Raw genomic sequence first — 24,698 nt, forward strand, 5'->3', positions numbered from 1 at the left:
GCATCAGAAATATCTATGCTGCTTGGGCCTCCAGCCGGTGCCCGTTGTGCCCATACGTTAAGGCGGCCCTGTCAGATAAGCGTCTTTTTCTTTGCCTTCTTTACATCAGAGTAATTAAAGGGCAGTCACTCAAAATAAAAGCAAAAAGCCATATTCTTTACTGTTTATGTTGACATAAAGTAAATGGTTTTCAGAAATTAATTATACACAATATAATTGGTTAGCTTCAAAATATTCTCAATGACTTGCTTTGGATATTACATTTTTTTAATTGCTAAAGCTGTCTACATCCAGATTGATTAATTTAATCAAATTAAAATGAAATAAGTATATTTAGCAAAGACAATATATATTTTTATTTATTTAGGTGGAAAAACTTTACACATTGAGTTCTTTTCTAAATGAAAATAGAAATTTTTACTTTTTTTGAAGGAAATAACATGGGTAGTTTTCAGAGTGTGCTATGTAAACCTACAATATAAATCTCCCCGATCCTGTTATATTTTAAATCATGCTCGAGTTTTTTTTTTAAGTGATTTATATGGCTATTTAGACATGGACCCATCTGACAACCCCGGCATCTGATTTAAAGCTCAGTTGGCATGAAAACTGACAGGCTTCAGCTTTTAGAAGCTACACCCCTTTAGCTCGGCTATTCTCTGCACAATCGAAACCAAAGCAATACGAAACTTCTCAAAAACCAACAGTCCGCCACGCCACTGTCTGTTGCAAAATGCGGACGGCGCTCCTGTGACGGCGACACGAGAGCCGAGTTTGCGAGTCCCAGCCGGCACTAATGCTTTCATTTATCCCCAGGTAGGGACTGGGCGGCTCCTCACCTCGCCTCTCGGCTCCTCCAACCGGTCGGACAGGAACGCCTGTTGACACCGTTATTTCCAGCGCACGCATGCTCATTTCTAAATTTCCTGAAAGTAATGCACTTGAGAAAATGTGGCTCTTTTCAAAAACACGAGTTGATGGAATCACACCCTTCCAGCTGCTAAAAAAACGAGCAGGTAAACCCGCTGTGCTGTAAAGGTGTGTGCGCACCGCACTTCGGAGCGCGTCGAGGTGGGCTGCTTCCGGACATTTACCTGCGGCCCGCGTCACGTCGGTGCTCCAGCATGCCCAGAGCGTTTCTGGTGAAGCGAAGAAAACCTTCAGGTTCAGCAAAGCCCTTGGAAGAGCCGCCGAGCACTCCATCTGCAGGTAAATACCGCTAGGCAAGTGTGGATTATTCTTCTTCTTCTTCTTCTTCTTCTTCTTCTTATTATTATTATTATTATTATTATTACGACCTGCGGGCCAGGCAAGATAAAATTAATTCTACATGGCCCGATGTGAATAGAAATGTCCCGCAGAGAGCTGGCATCCCGTCCCGGGTGAGCTCCCGCATTGCTCGCCTTGATAGGCGCCCACTCTCGTCGTTACGTAAAATGGATTGATGAATTAGAGTGCACTTTATGATGGCCCCAATTAAATGTTTCAAGTCCTCCCATTACAGTTCCATATTGTAAACTTTTCAGATTTTTAGTCTCTCTCTCTCTCTCTTTTACCCACTCCCCGTTTACCGATACTGAAATACATTTATACAATGTCTTTCCAGTTGTACTTCACAATGCAGGCAATGCATTACTTTACTACACTCTTAAAAATGCTGGTTCTTTAATGGCATTCTAAAGATCTTTATTGTGTTGCGTGGATGCTCATAGAAACATTGCTTAATAACAAAGCATCGTTTCATTATAGGAAGGGTTCTTTGCATATGAAGTTAGGTCTTTGTGCATGAAAAAATTCCTAATATATATATAGAAAAATAAAAAACAGAAATCTTTAATGTATGGTAGCCTATCGCAGGATTACGAAAACGTGGACTTAGCCTGTGTTATTGTACGTATGCAGCAAAAGTTCTTTTAAAATTGTGACCTGATGGAATTTTACAGATCTGTTACCATCTTTTCATGGTTATTTACTGTATCAGGCCTGTTATGGATCAAAATAAATAAAGGTTCCTTCTGGAACCTTCATGTGGATGTGTCTTTTGGAGCCAAAAATGGTTCCCCTATGGCATTGCTCTGAAGAACCACTCTGGCACCTTTATTTTTAAGACTGTACTAGGGGGCTTTGCACCCTGTTTGCTTCGCTCACCACCCCCCAGTGGCCCTCGCAGCTGAACCACTCGAAGGGTGTTTGGGCGCCCCTCCATTAGAAAAAGCGATTGTATTTAAAGAGATGGAGGAAGATGGTTTGGTCCTTGGCTATTATAGATAGAAAATTAGTTACTTGAGTATTTCACTACAAATGTCTATTTTAAATACCAATGAATAATAAAATGTATTAAAAAGTAAAAGTAAAACATAATAAAACATAAAAAAAAGTAAATAAAAAATTAAATTACGTTAACACCTCGTTAAAAACTTTATCCTCTTACTTACATTCTATAAACAATGCTTTTTCGCATTTCTCGTTGCATATTGTTCGGGATATTTTTTCTCTTTCTCATTTATTGGACGATTCTCTTTGTTCTTGATTTTTATTATAGGAAGCTCTTTTTTGTTCGACGTTCATTATCAGCACTTGCCACTGTTTTTCTAAAATGAGATGTTCTTGAATAGAATTTGTTTTTTTGCCTTGCCGGGGTGGGACGGACAGTAGGAGTAATGATTGGGCGAGCAGTGTGGAGGGGAGTGGTCAAGGCTGAATTACATGGACACGATGAAAAAATATTATAATAAAAATAATAATAGAGAAATATTTATACAAATTTATATCATATAAAAGTTACATAATATAAAACTGCCAAGTGATGGTCACTCACAAATTTAAAGTAGTTTGGGTCCAGAAAAAATCCAGATCTCATTGGGTTTCATCCAACCTCTTCCAACAGCTCCAAAAAGCCAACATCCAAATCTGCTAAGTAGCCAAAAGACAAATAATTTAAAAAGCCACTTGATTTAAAATGTAAATGTTTTAAACATGATAACAGGCTAGTTTTTCTATGACCTGCATATACACACTGGGATCAGGGAACTGGCACACTGATGAACTACAGAATGCTGGGGCTGTTAGTTAGAAGCCATACAGTATTTACCGAATCCTTTAGCATTCATATTGTGTTATGTGTGTTTGAGTTAGCTTAGTTGTTGCCTTTTTAAAAACCTTTATTGTGTCTTCTTACTCTTTATACAGTAGCATAACATTCTTACTGCGGTGGGTTGGCACCCTGCCCAGGATTGGTTCCTGCCTTGTGCCCTGTGTTGGCTGGGATTGGCTCCAGCAGACCCCCGTGACCCTGTGTTCGGATTCAGCGGGTTGGAAAATGGATGGATGGATAACATTCTCAAATGCACTTCATCCAGTTGGATCAATGCTTTATGCCACTTCTTCTTCTTTTTCTGTCTCTCTCTGTCTTTATGAACAGGTTCATTAGGTGGCACAGAAGATTCAGCCAAAGATAAGCAACGCTTGACCAGACTCATACCTAACTGGGATAAAATAAAAACTCCAAAGCATTGCTTTTCCAGAAAAGATGAGTCACCAGCTGATACGCCGTGTCTGAGGCCTGAAGTAAAACTCACCAAAACCAGGGTGGAAATCCAGGTATGATGTAGACGGTGTTCATGTATTTTAGTGTCTATAAAGAAGTGAAGGCTGAAACTTTGCAGACAAAAACTTTTATGGATGTGAAGGCAGTGTGCTGGCATCATGACTAAGCCTTTGGACTGCTAAGGACAAGGATGATGGTTCAGTCCCCATCGCTAATTCTTTGCTTATGCTTATGCTATTGTAGAATAAGCAAAAAAAAAAACAAAACTGTGTAATACGATAACTGTAAAGCAACTAGTGAGCAGCATTCCCAGTGACGAGGTGCTATATTAAATAAAGCGTGTTGTTACACCTATGTGTGTTAGACCGGTGTACCCTATAGGGTTCATGTCTGCTCCCAGTAATCTAGTAATAGTCATAAAAGTCTCTTCACACGATTGATGTGTGTCTGTTATACACATAGTGGAAGGAACCCATTTCTAAAGTATTTACATCATTTACAATTGATTCTGTGTGGCATCAGCATTTCTTTTTTAATGCGATTTGCATTGATGTGACCGTATGACTGTTTTATACATCTTTTATTCTATGGGCACTGCTGTTTGCAGGGGGTTTGGCATGGGCACTGATGTCTTCTTGTCTGTATAATGCTGCATGGTTGACAGGCACGTCCTGCATTGCCATGTGGCCCGTGACACCAAGCCAGGCATGATTAAACAAAGCTGTTAATACAGTGACAGCGTCCAGATTTTAAAATAACAAACTTTAAAGAAGAGATTTCTAAAAAGGAATGCCTCGCACAAGAATTATTTTAGGAAAACATTTCTGTTTTAAATTTTACTTTATTTTTCTCACTTCTCTGTTAGTGTTGCCCTTTAGATGTTAATGATCGATGTTAATTCTAGTGTACTGATTTGTAGCACTGGTTCATACTCTCCCCTTTTATCAATAAAATATCGGCCTGTGCCACTCAGTTTTCAGTCTGATCCATAGAGTTTTGGTCCTATCAACATAACACATAAATTCCATAGAATCCAATGAAGAAAAACAAAGTGAATCAATAAACACTGACCACTATTATTAAGCTGAAGCTATTGAACACTCTAAAGCATCATCTTTAGAACTGCTGGGGCCAACAACTCAGCTGTAGGATTCGGTGGCCCCGCCTCCTTAGGTTCTACATACAGGGAGCAAGGCAGAACACAAACAGCACTACGTTTAAACAAAATAGTAAAGAGAATCATTCATTAACAATGTTCTCAATACAGCATGTGGTCAAAAACGTGGTCAAAAAATACAAGCAGAGTCAGTACCAAAAAAATGAACCAATCTTTCGCCAAGCCAGAATATTTAAACAAAAATCAAAAGCCATTAAACTGAAAAGAAGTCACAAAACTGAGAAGAGTATCACACAAAGAAATGCAAACCAAACATTATTATCCAAAACTCGGATAAGTTGGAAACACATGTGTTGATCTTTATATGTGCCATGTGAATGACATCTCTCATCACACATTTCTGTGGAATTTTGGGAAAGATTACTTAGAAAATGGCCAATACGAATGTTACAAAGTGGTCGGGCCCATAAATAATGCAAAATGGTGTCACGGGGTGATGCCAAAATACGATACATTTCTGAGGAAGGAGGATATCTACTCTCTATATATAAAATCCTAAGCCTAAAAGTGCAACGATTTTGTGCCAAGATTTTATTTGATGTTTTTATTTCACGTTTTTTGTCACGCTTTAAATTAGGCTTATTTTAAAACCTACATATATATGTTTGGTATCATTCTTTTCAGAATTTATCAAACTTTAATGTGATGTTGTTAGATTTTCAGATTCTTATTCCATTTTTAAATTATAAACTAAAAAATATGAAGAACTCATGTTCTGTGAGACGAGACTTTGTGCCAAAAGATTTAGCCACACCTGTGGCCGGAAATAAAAGACAAAGAGTAGGACAGCTGCTGTACAGGCTTTTAAATGTTTGAAGTGCCAAGCAAGATGCAGATCGTGCGGCACGGTAGCAGCAGCAAGTCAGCAGCTGATCGAGCAAAGAGGAGGTAAAAAAACTATATTTGTTTCCCATTGTATCACCGTTTAAGAGGGGGTTTCAGAGGAGTGACCGCGTGTCCTTGGGGTGCGTTCAGCCCCCCTCTTCACAATGCGAGCGGTAGAGATGCGAAGTGGCTGGCACATAGCACAGGCCCTTGGGTTGGCAAGTGAGCAGGGGGCGAACCCCCTGGTAGAAAAATAAACAGCAAAATCGACTTCCATTAGTTCAGTTTAACAACAATGACTTCCAAAACAAAACTTCTCAGAAAAGGAACAAAAGAATTAGTAAAACATATCAATCATAAAAACCAAAATACAAAGACAAAAGAAAACAAAAAAACAAAATGAATACTAAAATGGTACAAAATTATATTTAAAAAACAATACACAAAAATTTAATTAACAAGGAATAAACTTGAGACAGGACAACAACCCTGGCTACGGCGTGATAAAAGGCATGAAAAAAAAAAAGAAAATAAAAGAAAATCCAACACGATGGATCTATTTTTTTTTATTATTTACTAGTCATTTAGCCCGTTACAATAACGGGCGCTAGAACAGTAGTGCATAAACATTAGTAGGAACAGTCTATATTAAATGGCAAGGGACTCTGACCTCATTCTTTTTGTTGGTCGTATTTTTCTTTCTTCCAGCCTTTCTTTTCTTGATGTTTACTTGCTGAGCTGACCATTCTTCATGGGCTGCCGCCATGTATTGTGTGTCTTTAATTTTCTGTGACAGTAATACTGTCTTGTACGTCAGCTGGCTTGTGCGTCCGTAATATATCTTTAATTTTCTCTGGCGGTAATACAGGCGTGCGCGTCGGTAATATGCCTTTAATCTCCTCTGACAGTAATACTGGCTTGTATGTGGCTGTAATATGCGTCACTGTATTGTGTACCTTTAATTTCCTCTCGCAGTAATACTGGTTTGTATTTCCGTAAAACGCCTCTAACTTTCTCTGACAGTAATATCGCGCATCGCACCGTGCCCCGCGCATGCGCACTTCACCAGAAGACACACACACACGGACACCTGGACGCACACAGGGATATTATTAAAGAGGATGGTGGGTATCCTGACCACCATAGAATTTAAAAAGAGAAATACACTGTCTACATTCAATACTACAGTCATGTACACAGGACGGATTGGTTACGGAGTTACCAACCCACACATCTTTATATAGCTGCCTAACAGGACACATTATGTCACACACAGAACATTTATAATAATAATTGCTGTGTATAATACATTACATTGACTAAAGTAATAATGAGAATATTGACATTACCAAGAAATAACCTCACACTGCTGACACGCACTGTGTTTCAACTAGTAATTCAATCAATCAGTTCATATATTGAATAAAAAAATACATTACAGACCTCTGTTGAGCCCAAGAAAATAATTAACAAGGATGCTGTTTCAAGAAGATGTAGCAACAGAATTTCTACTTAAGGAAGAAATCTCCACAACTGAGATTCATGCATAAATTCAACATGATTTTGGAGATGCCCATGGATGTGTTAGCACTGTGAAAAGACGCATAAAAAGGTAGAAACACAGCCATTATTGATCAGCACTGTTGTACTTCGAATTGCCCCAAATGAGAGCGAAAAGGAATAAAAGGTCTTTAGAGTGAACTGAATCATTACAATTGGAAAAATGACAGGTGGGGCTGTAATGAGGCACTGCGTAGTTCAGGACATAACGGGACAGAGTTTTACCACAAGGGGGACTCTTGTGACATCTTGAATGGTCTCACAGATGTATCAATCAAACTGAGGTTTTGTAGAGAATTAAACAAAAATATGTGGGATTTATTGACAAATATTTTGTTAAATTTTTTAAATTGTATATTGACTATGGTGATTACTTTTAAACGACCCTCATATATACAAACCATTTCTTAACGTCTTGGTGGTAACATACGAGGAGGACCCAAAAACTACTGGAAACGGTCAATAGCACAGGAGTAGGGTGTATTTACTGACAATGCCCCTAGGTATCGTATTCCTAAAACGTGATTAATCAGTCTGCTGAGTGGCATCATGCTGAGTTGATCAAGTGTATATTTATGGCATTTATTTTACAATCATGCATGTGACTTGTATGATTTTTTTCCTCCAAGTCATTATGGCAGACCCTTTAGGAGACAATGGTGATTACATTTTTCGACATCGAAAGACTTATTCATAAAGAGTTTGTTCTCCATGTTAATTGGCGATATGACATTGAACTGCTGAGGAGGGTATGGGAAACGCATCGGTAAAAAACGTCTGGAGACAAACTGCACTTTGGATCATGACAGAGCATTGTGCTGTCAGGCAAAGTGTTTTTGACTAAAAACAATGTGGTTGTGGCTTCCCACTCCCAATCCCCTGTATTCACCAGATATCATTCACTGTGACTTTTTTTTTTTGTTTCCGAAATTAAAATTGAGGCTGAAAGAAAAAAATTGCTAATGTAAAAGAAATCCAGGAAAAATGCAGCAGGCTGTAGACACGGTAACAAATGATGAGTACAGGAAATGTTTCCAGGAATGGAAGAAGTGCTGGGTTGGGTGGATTGCATCTCAAAGAGAGTATTTTGAAGGTGACTAAAAGGGAAGTTTTTAATAAAGTTTTTTTTTAGCAATTCTCGGAATTTCTGTGTCCCGCCTCACATATGATGGTTACAAGACTTTGTGTTACGTGGAGTATAATTCATTTTTAAATTCTTGTTTTATCTTTCCAGCTCACCGCAGACTCCAGCACTTTAAATGACCTTTACAAATGTGTTTTATGCAACAAAGTGCTCCGAAACCAGCGGATGCTGAACCGTCACATCAAGTCTCACAGCCAGTACAAGAAACACATGTGCACCTTCTGTGGCAAAGGGTTTAATGACACTTTTGACTTAAAGAGGCACACCAGGACTCACACAGGTAAGGCAATGTCCTGGACATTTTGCTGTAGAGCTCAAGGAGCTGAGTGACATGCAAGAAAGACTGACTGTTTGTGTGGGTCTTCAAATACTACTTATTCTAAGAAGCAGAATAATAACAGAGGGTCTAGAATTCAGGGACTCTTATATGAATCAGGGATCCTGCTTAGATTTCAAATTGCTTTGAAAGTTCTCCATAGTCAGATCTTATCCTTACTTGTAGGTTCCTTTATCTGCACAGAGAATTCACCACCATTGTCCATGTAATGATTTACATTCTACCTGTCATGAAACATGAGTATTGTGCATCTGAAAATCACTGTTTTTCTTTCTTTGGCATGTGCTGCATGTACTTTTCTTCTTATTATTTATTTGTAATGTTCTAGCACATCCCTGTATTTTTGGGTCTACTGAGTGTGCGGGGTAAATAGGAATAGAATCAGAAGGTGGATTGGAATTATAATAATAACCAAGGTCGTAAACCAGGCGAACAAGAATCTAGTAAACAAAGCCCAGACTAAAAAGCATAGTTTAGGAAACATAGTTATTAACTAGGCTTATATGGTGCTCATAGTCAACACTGGTGAGCACCTAACGACAATGGTTTAAACCACAATATGGTGTTGTATGGCCAAGACTCGTCAACGCGAGCGGTTAATAAAGGTTGTCCCTTTTGGTAGAAATCAACAGAAGGTCTCCTGTGGTACAAATTTCAAATTATTTTAAGGGTTACGACAGTAATGTGTCATGGCATACAGTAAATCAACCCTGTTGCACATGGGGCTGGTTTATCCACAGCTCAGTTAGAGTGCCCATGCTAACCCGTGTCTACTGTCGAATGCACCGACAATGGGCAAGCAAACACTGGAACTGGACTTTGTACTGAAGGAAGAAGTTCACCAGGTCAGATGAATCCCATCTACTCTTTCAGACTGCAGTACCCCACAAATTCTCTGTTGAATCTCTTCCCAACTTATATGTGTCTTCATTCAATTAAGATTAGTACTTTCAGATTTCAAAACATAATTTACACTCCTCTTACAAGCTTCATTATTTCAGAATCTTGAATTAAGAGTGGGCGGCACGGTGGCGCAGTGGTAGCGCTGCTGTGGAGTTTGCATGTTCTTCTTGTGTCTGCGTGGGTTTCCTCCGGGTGCTCCGGTTTCCTCCCACAGTCCAAAGACATGCAGGTTAGGTGGATTGGCAATTCTAAATTGGCCTTAGTGTGTGTGTCCTGTGGTGGGTTGGCACCCTGCCCAGGATTGATTCCTGCCTTGTGCCCTGTGTTGGCTGGGATTGGCTCCAGCAGACCCCCGTGACCCTGTGTTTGGATTCAGCAGTTGGAAAATGGATGGATGGAATTAAGAGTATTTAACACACAAATGTCTCCATATTTTTTTTAAACTAGTTGGATTTAATCTGTTGGGTAATGATAATTACTGTTGTCAAATTTGAATTTGTACTTTATAGTTTTTGTGTCACCAAATAAAATTTGAAGGAGCTGGCTTAGTTTTGGCAATAAAGTAAATTAAAAAAAGAATTAGTCACCATCACCCTGCGGTTGGCTGGCGCCCTGCCCAGGGTTTGTTCCCTGCCTTGCACCCTGTGTTGGCTGGGATTGGCTCCAGCAGACCCCCGTGACCCTGTTAGGATATAGCGGGTTGGATAATGGATGGAATTAGTCACCATTAAATTTTTTTCAGTATGGTTGAATTTTGACCCATACTTTCCCCAACTAGTTTTCTCCTAAAAACACATTTTCTTGAAATGGTGGGAATTAGCATGAATAAATAAGTAATGAATCCTCAAGCAAAGGAACATGAAAATGTCTAACTGAGAACAACTTTGTAAGACGTCGGTTCATGGTTTTCTCATATTATCATATTATGGTCCATAGGACAATATTTGATACAGGGCTTTCTAAGATGAAAGAACGTTTTTACTGGTCAGTAGTTTTGTTACTTTTTTGGTTTAATTACACTATATCTGGACATCTGGCTTTTATGTCAGTTTCCTCCTTCATCCAAAAGAAGAACATAAGGTAACTGACAACTTGAAATGAAACCAGTATGTCTGATTAAGTGAATGAATGATTAACTAAATATGTAATTTATGTGACGTACTGCGCAGCTGCATTTGGGTTTCTGCAGTAAACATTTAATGGAATAAGAGGCTCCAGAACACAGATGGATGTAATACCAATAGGATTTCCAGGTACAGTGCATCCAGAAAGTATTCACAGCGCATCACTTTTTCCACATTTTGTTATGTTACAGCCTTATTCCAAAATGGATTAAATTCATTTTTTTTCCTCAGAATTCTACACACAACACCCCATAATGACGTGAAAAAAGTTTACTTGAGATTTTTGCAAATTTATTAAAAATAAAAAAATTGAGAAAGCACATGTACATAAGTATTCATAGCCTTTGCCATGAAGCTCAAAATTGAGCTCAGGTGCATCCTGTTTCCCCTGATCATCCTTGAGATGTTTCTGCAGCTTCATTGGAGTCCACCTGTGGTAAATTCAGTTGATTGGATATGATTTGGAAAGGCATACACCTGTCTATATAAGGTCCCACAGTTGACAGTTCATGTCAGAGCACAAACCAAGCATGAAGTCAAAGGAATTGTCTGTAGACCTCCGAGAGTCTGTAGACCGCCTGGAGTTTGCCAAAAGGAACCTGAAGGACTCTCAGACCATGAGAAAGAAAATTCTCTGGTCTGATGAGACAAAGATTGAACTCTTTGGTGTGAATGCCAGGCGTCACGTTTGGAGGAAACCAGGCATCGCTCATCACCAGGCCAATACCATCCCTACAGTGAAGCATGGTGGTGGCAGCATCATGCTGTGGGGATGTTTTTCAGCGGCAGGGACTGGGAGACTGGTCAGGATAAAGGGAAAGATGACTGCAGCAATGTATAGAGACATCCTGGATGAAAACCTGCTCCAGAGCGCTCTTGACTCAGACTGGGGCGACGGTTCATCTTTCAGCAGGACAACGACCCTAAGCACGCAGCCAAGATATCAAAGGAGTGGCTTCAGGACAACTCTGTGAATGTCCTTGAGTGGCCCAGCCAGAGCCCAGACATGAATCCGATTGAACATCTCTAGAGAGATCTTAAAATGGCTGTGCACCAACGCTTCCCATCCAACCTGATGGAGCTTGAGAGGTGCTGCAAAGAGGAATGGGCGAAACTGGCTAAGGATAGGTGTGCCAAGCTTGTGGCATCATATTCAAAAAGACTTGAGGCTGTAATTGCTGGCAAAGGTGCATCGACAAAAGTATTGAGCAAAGGCTGTGAATACTTATGTACATGTGATTTCCCAGTTTTTTATTTTTAATAAATTTGCAAAAACCTCAAACTTTTTTCACATTGTTATTATGGGGTGTTGTGTGTAGAATTCTGAGGAAAAAAATGAATTTAATTTCATTTTGGAATAAGGCTGTAACATAACAAAATGTGGAAAAAGTGATGCGCTGTGAATACTTTCCGGATGCACTGTATGTATTTTGATTTATGCGTTGCAGTGAAATTTAGCTTGATCCACATTCAAAGAGATTAAGCTTTTGTTTTGGATATAAGGTTATAAAAATGACAAGAGATTAAACATTGTGCTAGTTACTTAACAGGATGAGTAAGGTTTAATGAAAATGATGAAAGTTAAACTTGAGCAGTAGCCCAGTACTTCTTTATCATATGTGTGCACTTTAAAGTAAGTCACAGCTCAAAAAATGAAGGGAACACTTCAGTGTAACACCAAGTCAATTAAACTTCAGGGATATCAATCTGTCCAGTTAGGAAGCTGAAGCGATTGTGAATCCACTTTACCTGCTTGGTGCAAATCAAAGTGACAACTGGAGAGACAACAGAAAGACAACCCCCAAAAAGGGAATGGTTTTGCAGGTGGTAGCCACAGCCAGTCGCTCCCTCATTATCCTTCCTGACTGATTCGTCTCTAGTTTTGCTTTTTGCTAGTGTCCTTGTCACTACTGACAGCATGAGGCGGTACCTGCAGGTTGCACCGGTAGTCCAGCTCCTCCAGGATGACACATCCATAAGTGCTGTCACAAGAAAGTTTGCTGTGTCTTCCAGCACAATCATAAGAGCATGGAGGAGATACAAAGAGTTTTGCTGATGCACAAGTAGAGCTGGACATGGCAGTAGAAGGTTATCAACTCAGCAGCAGGACCAGTATCTCCTTTGTGCGAGCATGTTTCTGACCAAACTATGAGAAACACACTCCATGAGGGTGGCATGAGGGCCCAACTTCCACTAGTGGGACCTGTGCACACAGCCCATCACCATGATTGATTGATTGGCAGTTGCCAGAGAATACCACAATTGGTACCTCTGCCATTGGTGCCCTGTTCTCTTCACAGATGAGAGCAGGTTCACACTGAGCACATGTGACAGACATGAAAGAGTCTGCAGATGCCGTGGTGAACGTTATGCAGCCTGCAACGTCATCCAGCATGACTAATTTGGTGGAGGCATATCCTTGGAGGGTTGCACAAACCTTCACATGCCAGGCAAACGTACCCTGACTGCTGATCAAATCCTCAGAACCATTGCCAGACCTTACACTGGTGCAGTGGGCCCTGAGTTCCTCCTGTTGCAGGATAATGCCCGGCCTCAATAGACCAGAGTGTGTAGGCAGCTTCTGGACAAAGGCATTGATGCCATTGACTGGCCCACATGTTCCCCAGACCTGAATCCAAATGAGAACCTCTGGGACATTATGTATCAGTGAATCCGATGCCACCAAGTAGCGCCACAGACTATCCAGGAGCTCACTGATGCCCTGATCCAGGTCTGGGAGGAGATCCCCAGGACACCATTAACTGTCTCATCAGGAGCTTTCCCAGAGTTTATCGGGAGTGCATACAGGCATGTGGGGGTCATACACACTACTGAGTTACATTATGTGTTGTTGCAATGAAATTCACGCAAGTTGGATCAGACTGTGATTTCAATTTTTGACTTTGATGTTTGGTGTGATGTTGAATACAACCCCCAATGGCTTGGTGATTTTGGTTTCCACTGATCATTGTTGCATCATTTTGTTCTGAACAAAAGACACAGTATTGCTCAGTAAAGACTTTCCACTTGAATATTGTGTTAATCAATGTGTGATTTACAACAACAACAACAGCATTTATTTATAAAGCACATTTTCATACAAATAATGTAGCTCAAAGTGCTTTACATGATGAAGAAAAGAAAAATAAAAGACAACGTAAGAATTAAAATAAGACAACACTAATTAACATAGAGTAAGAGTAAGGTCCGATGGCCGGGGGGACAGAAAAAACAAAAAAAACTCCAGATGGCTGGAGAGAAAAAAATAAAATCTGCAGGGGTTCCAGACCATGGGACTGCCCAGCCCCCTCTGGGCATTCTACCTAACATAAATGAAACAGTCCTCTTTGTATTCAGGGTTCCCACTGGAAGGACTTGATGATGACGGTCATGCAGACTTCTGGCTTTTAATCCATCAATGTAGGAACATCATGGTGCTTTGATTAGGTGGTGGTAGTGCAGGTCGCCACCACAAAAAAACCGGGAAAAGAAACAGAAGAGAGAGTAGGGGTTAGTACGGATTTTAGAGCCACCATGAATAGTTATTATAATGAATTGAATATACAGAGTATCAGGATTAAATTGAAGTGAAGTTATGAGAAGGCCATGTTAAAGTAATGTGTTTTCAGCAGTTTTTTGAAGTGCTCCACTGTATTAGCCTGGCGAATTCCTATTGGCAGGCTATTCCAGATTTTAGGTGCATAACAGCAGAAGGCCGCCTCACCACTTCTTTTAAGTTTTGCTCTCAGAATTCTAAGGAGACACTCATTTGAGGATCTGAGATTACGATTTGGAATATAAGATGTCAGACATTCCGATATATAAGATGGAGCAGGATTATTTAAGGCTTTATAAACTATAAGCAGTATTTTAAAGTCAATTCTGAATGACACAGGTAACCAGTGTAGTGACATCAGAACTGGAGAAATGTGCTCGGATTTTCTTTTCCTAGTTAGGATTCTAGCAGCTGCATTCTGCACTAGTTGCAAACGATTTATGTCTTTTTTGGGTAGTCCTGAGAGGAGTGCGTTACAGTAATCTAGTCGACTGAAAACAAAAGTGTGAACTAATTTCTCAGCATCTTTCAATGATATAAGAGGTCTAACTTTTGCTGTGTTTCTTAAGTGAAAATATGCTGTCCTAGTGATCTGATTAATATGCGATTTAAAATTCAGGTTACAGTCAACAGTTACCCCTAAAATCTTTACCTCCGTCTTGACTTTTAATGCTAATGCATCAAATTTATTTCTAATAACCTCATTGTATCCATTATTGTCAATCACTAAAATTTCAGTTTTCTCTTTCTTTAGCTTGAGAAAATTACTATTCATCCATTCAGAAATACAAGTAAGACATTGTGTTAGTGAATCAAGAGAATTGGGGTCATCAGGTGCTATTGATAAGTACAGCTTTGTGTCATCAGCATAGCTGTGGTAGCTCACGTTGTGCCCTGAGATAATCTGACCTAACGGAAGCATGTAGATTGAGAAAAGCAGCGGACCCAGGATAGAGCCTTGTGGAACACCATATAGGATACCATGTGTCTTTGAGTTGTAATTGCCACAACTAACGAAGAATTTTCTCCCTGCCAGGTACGATTCAAACCATTTAGATGTTCCCTTAATTTTTTTGAGCAGTGTACATTAATTAGAATAAACAAAACATCAATGCAGACTTCAAGAACATCTTCTTTTAAGATAATGTCTATACTTTTCCACAAGCATAAATGTTTTTGGCTAGGTGGCATACCTTGGGTTCATGATCATCAGCAAAAGAACAACCTCATTAAGCACCTTTTGAGAAGTGAAAAGCAAGTAATATGACAGTGCACATTCAGGGCTGTGTGGTGGGTCTTCTAAAATCTCCAAGTATACAGTGGCTACTGGACTGAGTGTGGGCAGCAAAATGTGGACAGAAGAGACTCCCTTAGTTTTGGCTTATCATAGAGCATCTCACTGCAACATACATTGTTTGTCTCTCGGCATTCCTGATTAGTCCATGAAAACAATAACCATAACCATTGACTGTGGAACCTGATGGTCCTTCTGGGACTGGGCCCTGACTATCTTTAGCCTATTATTAGTGACAAGCCCACAATTTTATCAAAACTGAAATTTAGAAGTATTGTTTTGTCAAAAAAAAACAAAATGTCAAACAAGGTCATTCTGTGATCAGTGAAATTTGTACCTTTGACACCTTTGATTACATGTTGCCAGAAGAAGGGGCCTGAGTTGCCTCGAAAGCTTGCATATTGTAATCTTTCTAGTTAGCCAATAAAAGGTGTAATTTTGCTTGACTACATTCATAATGGCTAACAATGTACAACACCCTAGTACTGTTGACACAGAAAGACAGGTGTTTAGTACAATATCAGGGACTACATTTCCCATCAGGCAGCAGGAGTGCACTGGAGCTGATGGAAGAACACATTTGTACAGTCATGGGCCAACACTCCAACACCACAAGCCATCTCAGTTTACAGATTTGCACTGTGGTAACTGCTCACTGCCAGCCACAAACTCACAACCTCTGGATTCTAATTGCCCTCAGAATCGGTTTCCTTGTCAGATTGAACTAAATGAGTGTAACTCCTTTATTTCTAGACTCAATGACATCCAGCAAGCAGAGCAGAGTGGAGAAGTTCCACTGCTGGGTTCTAGGTTCAGTCTCTCTGGGTGGTCAGCTGGGTTCTGTCTCTCTCTCAACCAGCTGCCACCCAATAAGAAAAGTTTACTGCTCAAAGGTTGATCTTTGACTGCTCATGAGACTTAAAAAAGATTGTCATTTATTCTTTGTCACAGATATTTCTCCTAAAATTCCTTAGGAGAAATAGCTTCAGACAAAAAGGAGACATGAGATTCAACTGAGGTAAAAGGAGTCAAAATTGAGAATTTGGTTTGAAAAGTATATTATATTTTGTGAGATCTCTTTCTAGTCTTGTTTTAATTTTTTTTCCAAGACTTCATATTTTTTTATTGGACTGATGTTTTTATCCAAAGTGTTTTTACAACATTTAAGATACAATCAGGCGGCACGGTGGCGTAGTGGGTAGCGCTGCTGCCTCGCAGTTGGGAGACCTGGGGACCTGGGTTCGCTTCCCGGGTCCTCCCTGCGTGGAGTTTGCATGTTCTCCCCGTGTCTGCGTGGGTTTCCTCCGGGCACTCCGGTTTCCTCCCACAGTCCAAAGACATGCAGGTTAGGTGGATTGGCGATTCTAAATTGGCCCTAGTGTGTGCTTGGTGTGTGGGTGTGTTTGTGTGTGTCCTGCGGTGGGTTGGCACCCTGCCTGGGATTGGTTCCTGCCTTGTGCCCTGTGTTGGCTGGGATTGGCTCCAGCAGACCCCCGTGACCCTGTGTTCGGATTCAGCGGGTTGGAAAATGGATGGATGGATGAAGATACAATCAGTTACAATTCCTTAGTCAATTGATCCACAGGAAGATGACGTGACTTGCCCATATTTACACAGTAGTGTCAGTAGTGGGATTAGAATTCACAACCTCAGGTATTGAAGCCCAGTATCTTAACCACTATGCCATACTTCCTGTCTTTTCTACTCGAATAAGCATGACCTAACTGGTGAACAGCAATAAAAATTACAGCAACTAATAGTAGAAGCAAAGACTGCAGTTTTGTCATCATAGTAAATTGTTTTATTACCACAAATAACTCTCCATACATTTCAGCGTATTATACTGAGCAAATAGTTTCAAATTGCAAAAAAAAAAAAAAAAAAATCTGAGCCCATCATGTGACTTTGTTGAGATATCTACTGAAACTTGGTAGGAGACCCTTGTGAGAATTCCGAGCGATTGTGTCTTAGGATAAAAATCCGAGGAACGTGAAACAAAAAAACATTTCTCTGTTTAATTTCTTCTTGATGTCATTGTTGTCTAGGAGAAACCAAAAAGATGTTAAGGAGATCTCTTTTTGAATTTTTCGTTCCTATGGAACTCTATGGTGTGGCTCCACACCGACACCACAACATTTATCATTGTGCACAAAGTTTAATAGTCACTTTCAAAAGCAGGATCTTATCTAAGACCGCAGTAACTGCATTTTCTTCTCATCCAATTTGGATTACATCTCTTGTTTAGGAAAAAGTCTTTTTATCTCATTGTGGGATGTGTTTAGCTGTGTTCAAGGCTTAACGTGCTAATCCAACCAATTTGGTGTTGCAAGTAATCAGTATTGAGCAGTTACATGCATTCAAATCAGCAAAATTACAAGGGGACCCAAATTTGTGCACAGCCCAAATTGTTTTTCACATTTGATTTAATTTCATACAACTAAATACTGCTTCACTAAAAATCTTTGTTCGGAAAACACTGCAGTACTCAGATGTTCCTAGGAAATGAAAGACATACCACTGTTATCTTTTTTGTTGAAAGGAGAGTAAATTATTATGCAGGCTGAGAGGGGTTCCCAAACTTTTTCATATGACTGTAAATAAATAAATATAAATGCTTGACTTAACAAGTACAGTAGGTGGAAGCATTGAATTCTTGATAGCAGTTAGCAGAAAAGACCCCCAGATGCGTTTGTTAACACACCGTGGTGGAATGAGCCTGTGGCTAAATGTGCTACAAGAGAGAGCGCCTCCCATCCAAATGTACAGATGAGAATTTCATTGTAGTGTGTACAAGTGACAATAAATCTGAAATGAACAGATTTTTGTCAGAACAAAGCCCTACATTTATGAAAACGTCAACTGTGTTATAGACCTGCATTTCTACAGAAGAGCCGAGCCACCATGGAACAGTATGCAGAGCAACTTTTTTTAGCACATGCTATTGTTCACAATATGGTAGAAAGAGAATGACAGAGGACGATGTTACTTTTACTGTTTCTTGGTATTTATTGAAGTCCATTTTATTATGAGGCAGTTACAATTTAAGGGGTAAGTATACAGTGTGTGGCGGATGGCCGGTGCCCTTATCTGGCCTGGATGCCTTGACAGTGGAAGGAATGCGGGAACGAGCTTATTCAGGCCATTACCCCATATCCCCCTCCTGCAAAACCTGCAGCCACTGCGGCCCTCTAGGACTGGCATTGCCCATCCCTGTCCAAGTCATACAGTCCCTCTAAACATCTCCTGTCTCTAACTGTCTGTCTCCCCGCTCACTAAAAAGCACTTTGAGTAGTGAGAAAAGTGCTATATACATTTGAATAATTGTTATTATTATTATTGGGCGGCACGGTGGTGCAGTGGGTAGCGCTGCTGCCTCGCAGTAAGGAGACCCGGGTTCGCTTCCACAGGGTCCTCCCTGCGTGGAATTTGCATGTTCTCCCCAGGTTCTCCAGTTTCCCCCCACAGTCCAAAGACATCTTAAGTGATCCTAATTTGTCCCTAGTGTGTGTGCCCTGTGGTGGGCTGGCGCCCTGCCCGGGATATGACCCTGTGTTAGGATATAGCGGGTTGGATACTGGATGGATGGATGGATCATCAGTTTAACAATAACGTGTAAACATTGAACATCCATCCATCCATTTTCCAACCCGCTGAATCTGAACAGAAACCCAAGCAGACATGGGGAGAACATGCAAACTCCACGCAGGGAGGACCTGGGAAGCAAACCCAGGTCTCCTAACTGCGAGGCAGCAGCGCTACCACTGCGCCACCGTGCCGCCCCAACATTGAACATGCAATGTAAAATATAAAGATGTAATGGGAATAATAAGATGCTACATCCCCATCGTGTTCCTGGTAATGCATTTAATTTTATATATATTTTTTGTTTCTGCCATCATTATCATAATTAAATGTAGCTAAATACAGTTTTACCTATAGCAATTTATTGCAACAAATATTATATAATACTAACAGTTTTTCTATGTTTTTAGGTGACTATAACTCTTTTTACTTTGCACGTAATCGAGGTAATGCATTTGTAATCATGAAAAAATTCCACCACTGTTTTCGACCTCCCTAAGTGCGAAAGTATCATTTTAATATAAAGTTTGATTATAAATAGAGATACATGATTGTGTATCGATATTATCAATTTGTTATGATGAGAAACAAAGAGATATGATATTTGAGAAATATTGCACAACTGGAAGTGGTTTTGATGACCTTTTCCTCTATCTCAGTATACAAGAAAGTCAAGGGGAGCACACTCCCAATTTTTTTTCTGTTAATCAGTGCCAAAAAAGCCAAACAAAATCCTCAGTGATTCAATATTTTATAAAAGTAAAATGTAAAGACTTCAAAATGGGAAGACATTGTCCTTATTTTGCGCAAACAGCGCGGTGAATCTGTGGATTTCACAGCAGCCCCCAAGCTCTCGAATCCCAGGTGATATTAATGGGGAGCATTGCACCCATGTCTGCATGGGATTTCCTCTCACATCCTGAAGACAGGTACGTTAGGTTAATGGCAGACTCTAAACTGACCTCCTATGAGGGTGTCAGGGGATATGAATGAGTAACAAAACTGGGCTGATGGACATTAACTCACCCGGCGGACTGTTGTTTCTTTTCCTGTAAGGCTTAGCATTCACTGCCTCTTCCACCCTGTTGTTCTCCTATACAGGTGTCCGTCCTTACAAGTGTGAGATCTGTTCCAAGGCGTTTACTCAGCGATGCTCATTGGAGGCGCACCTTCGCAAGATCCATGGGGCAGCTCTTCACTTTGCCTACAAGCAACGGAGAGACAAACTATACATCTGTGAAGAATGCGGCTATGCCACCCATAGCCAAGAGGTCCTCCATCTTCATCTTCAAGACAATCACCCCAGCAGCACATTTCTGAGAAAAGCTTCGAAAAAAATGGAAATGACACTACAAAAGAAACAAGGAGAGGACCAATCTGAAAACAGTACTGCCGATGAAGGAAGTCGTTAGAGTTGGCTTCTTGTCCCCCAAATACAAGCATCTTAGAGTCTGATATAATGTAAGACAACCCTGTCAACCCATTTCAAGGTAAATATTGTCACCTGTCCTAAAGAGAAGGATTTAATGTGCTTTTGGGTTTTAGGTACACACTTAGCAAGTACTAAAAATGGAAGTTGTTTGGAGTGTTCTTTTGCCTTCATTGTGTACGTTAGACCACCATACTGATTAATGCTGAACATTTAAGCCAAAAGCTTACTGATAACTCAACTCAATACAGATTTCTGCAAAAAGAAACAAAAATTGCTGACCTTGACCTAAATTTAGTGCAGGTGTGAACAAACACAGACCGGGTGTAGGGAGGCACGGCTCGTTGTTGGATCCTATCTGGGAATCCAAAATCTCCTTTGAGATGATGATGAACCCTTCGACTTGATTCTGTTCCCAGGTCCAAAACAAAGGCTTGGCAGTGAATTCTGAATTCCTTTCAAATATCAGTGCTAATATGCATTGCTGTTTAGATCACAAGATCTCATACCCAACTCACTTTAAGGTTTGGGGATGACATGGCAGCACAGTGGTTGGAGCTGCTACTGGTTCTTCACAGACACAGTGTTCTGGGTTTCAGTTCCATGTTCAGCTACACATTCTCACTGAGTTTCCTCTGGGTACTTCACTTTTCCTCCCAAATCCCCAAACACATGCAGTTTAGATTATTTGGTAAATCTAATCTGGTGAGGCCATTTGCATTTGTGTGTGACTGTAGTCTGAAATGGACTGATGACCTATCCAGCTCCATTTTCTGTCTTGTGCCCAGTACTGCCAAGATACTGGATAAAGTAGGTCTGAGAATGGCTAACTGTCTGACTTTCAGCTTGGCTTGTTCATTTGTTTGTTAAAAAGCAACCCACTTCTAATGAGCCTGCTCAATCGTAAATGACCACTGTTAATAAACACAGTGCCTATAAAAGTACTCACCCACTTGGATCTTTTCACATTTTATTGTTATACAGCATTGAATCACAGTGGACTTAATTTGGCTTTTGTGACACTGATCATCAGAAAAGGATTCTTTAATGTCAACGTGAGAAGAGATCACTGCAAAGTGGTCTAAATTAATTACAAATGTAAAACACAAAATGAATAATTTCAGACAGTAGGTATTCACCCTCATCCAATCAGTATTCAGTAGATGTACTTTTGGCAGCCATACCAGCCTTGAGTCTGTGTGCTCAAGTCTCTCTCTGTCAGCTTTGCAGATCTGGACACTGCCATTGTTCCGCTATTCTTGATAGAAGTGCTCAGACTCTGTCAGGTGCCATGGGGATCATGAATGAGTAGCCTTTTTCCGCGTAAAGCCACAAATTCTGAAATGGATTGACATCTGGACTCTGACTTGGCCCCTCCAGGACATTCACACATTGTTTTTAAGCCCTTCCTGTGTAGATTTAGCTTTGTGCTTGGGGTGGCTGTCATGCTGGAAAACAAATTTTCTCCCAAGGAGAAAGGTTTCTTGTAGACAATATTAAGTTTTCCTCCAGGAGTTCATTGTGGTTTTCTCATCCATTTCCCTCTTACAAGCCTTCCAGGGCCTGCTGCAGAGAAACATCCCCACACCCTGATGCTGACACTGCCATGCTTCGTGGCGTTTTTTTGAGAATTCAGTGTTTGACTTACGTCAAAAAAAAAGCTAAAATTTGGTGTCATCAGACCGTAGAACCTTCTTCCAACTGACTTAAGAGTCTCTCATGTGCCTTCTTGCCAACTGTAGCTGAGATGACGTGTGTTTTTTCTCTTTGCCACTCTTCCATAAAGCTGTAGTTGGCAAAGCACTTGGGTGACAGCTGTTGTCTGCATCGTGTAACTCCTTCAGAGTTCTCAGAGGTCTCTTGGTTGTCTCATTCTTGCACAATCAATTCAGTTTTTGTTGATGGCCTGCTCTCGGTAGATTTACACCTGTGCCATACTCTTTATATTTCTTAATGATTGATTTAACTGGACTCTGAGGGATATTTAGTGACTTGGATATTTTCTTGACTCCATCCCCTGACTTGTGCTTTGAATCTCCTTTTCACAGAGTTGCTTGTTCTTTGGCCTTCATTGTCTAGGTTAGACCACCATATTGACTCACCGAGTTCTCCCTTCCATATACAGGAGCATTTCTACTACAATTGACTGAAACCCTAGACAGATGGTCTTTATGACTTATTACTATGACTTTTATAGTCAATTGGTGTTGATTTAGGTGTGTCATATTAAAAAGGGTGTATACTTATGTGGGTGATTATTTTGTGTTTTACAACTAACTGTGCTACCCATCTCAGAAGGGTTGAACTCTAGGTAATTAACACAGACATCAGCATTAACATTTGCATTGCATTGATTGTATTTTGTAATGCCTGTGGTAATAAAATGCATTTACGTTTGTCATTCCAATGGATGGCACATCACAAACAATTGTAGTAATAAAATGGCATTACTACAAATGTTTGTGATGCACCATCTGTTGGAATGAAAGAGACATCGCAAACAGATGAACACACAGATATATAGACATTTATTAATTTAGAATACTTTGCACAGATCTGTTCTCACTTTGACATTAAAGAGTATTTTTCTGCTTATCAGTGTGAAATTAACTCCACTATGAATGTCATATAACAATAAAACATAAAAACGTCTAAGCAGAGAATATTTTTTATAGGCACTGCACTTCAAGATTCACACAAGCATCTGCTCATCAGAAAATGACTGCCACTTTTACAAAGAAAACTTCAAATGGACTGGTAGCCTCACAAAGACAAAACGAACCAAATATGTGTACAATGACCTAGGAAAGAAACAAAAATGACACTAAATCTTAAGTGCAGTTAGGCAAAGGCCTCATTAGTCACATTAGCTGGACTGGAAGGCTAGAGCTTCTGTGGCCTTCCAGGACTGCAGCTCTGCACTCTTCCTCAAGTGTATATTTGAGAATATAAATGTGGTATTTATTAACCAGAAGTCAAGAACTGTAGAAAATGAGTTGTCCTATAGATTATCTTCTGAGACAGTACTTAATCTGTTAGAGTTGAAACAGTTAAGATTAAAAATGAGGAAATGTATATAGATATTTAAAGATTTCTCCAATGTAATATATCAATTTCAAATTACATGCTGTTTAGCATTTGCTCTGTGACCAGTTCACTCATTTTTACTAACTACATATCTAGATTAGTGGGGCAGGGAGCCAGAGCCTATCACAGATGCAACAGGAAGCAACAGGAACGGTGATCTGATGCCCATGCACACACGCAAACTCCCACTAGGCCTGTATGGATTTTAATCCAGATACCAAATACCATCTGAAGGTCATTTGAATGTCCTATGCAGCATTTCTCATCATGTTCATCCTTTTATGGACACTGTCTACCACTTCTCAAACAGATTCTTGCAGCAGAATCTAGTCTGCTCAGAGTACAGATCCACCACCTACGGATTTTAAACAATGAGGTAAAAAGGAGACAAGCTGAGCCAGCATCTCTGTGCCTCACTTTTGACAATTTATATCCAGGTGATTTCAGGCAGCTTTGAGGGTAAACCAGACAACCAACTAGAACCTAATAAGGTGTCACTCAGTATATTTAATGAAACTCAGGTTCCATCCACAACTACCATGTTTTCGCTTAATATGCAGACATTAGTCTCATTTTTTGTCTTTTATCCACACTACCCTGGTATTTTTTCAATGCCCAAAAACATTTTTTCAGAAACATATACTTCTGAAAATGCAGTTTCAGTGCTGTAATGTCGATGAGCAGAAATGATGATTTTTAAGAATGCAGACTCTGACGTCACTCAAGCTTATTATGTGGCCTTTCCCTGATTGGATCCTTGCTCTTTACAACATCTTATTCCCTGACTGGTCACCCTTCGTGGAAGAAAACCACATTCCAACATTGCTGGCACAGAAGAGTTCTTTTACATGGAGCTGAATGCTGCACGCAGGTGTAAAAGGCAAATAACTTACCAGTCGCTGCAGTTTTGTGATAATTCCCATGGCTGCAGGCGTTACACCCCATTACAGATTTTTTTTAACCAATGCATGTATGCACAGTGTGGATGAACATCTACTTCATGTGTGTTTTTGGATGTTGTAGTTGGACAAAGATAGTTTTGTTTGAAACTGCAATTTTTTAAATGAAAACATGGTAGTGTTTATATTTTTATGTGTTCTTTAACGCATCTTTTTTGTTATATTTTTGTAAAA

At 40.0% G+C, this 24,698-nt stretch overlaps 1 protein-coding gene across 1 annotated transcript; it reads left to right on the forward strand.

The window, feature by feature from the left end:
- The first annotated feature begins 582 nt into the window (after positions 1–582).
- On the forward strand, positions 583–22,821 carry LOC114665961 (transcription factor Ovo-like 2). Its single transcript, XM_028820649.2, has 4 exons — positions 583–1,209; positions 3,422–3,600; positions 8,344–8,533; positions 20,151–22,821. Exons 1-4 carry the CDS (start codon positions 1,125–1,127, stop codon positions 20,459–20,461), a joined length of 765 nt encoding a protein of 254 aa, XP_028676482.1. The 5' UTR covers positions 583–1,124; the 3' UTR covers positions 20,462–22,821.
- The last annotated feature ends 1,877 nt before the right edge of the window (positions 22,822–24,698 follow it).

This window comes from Erpetoichthys calabaricus, chromosome 15 (genome assembly GCF_900747795.2).
Source record: "Erpetoichthys calabaricus chromosome 15, fErpCal1.3, whole genome shotgun sequence".
Classification (NCBI taxonomy): domain Eukaryota; kingdom Metazoa; phylum Chordata; class Cladistia; order Polypteriformes; family Polypteridae; genus Erpetoichthys; species Erpetoichthys calabaricus.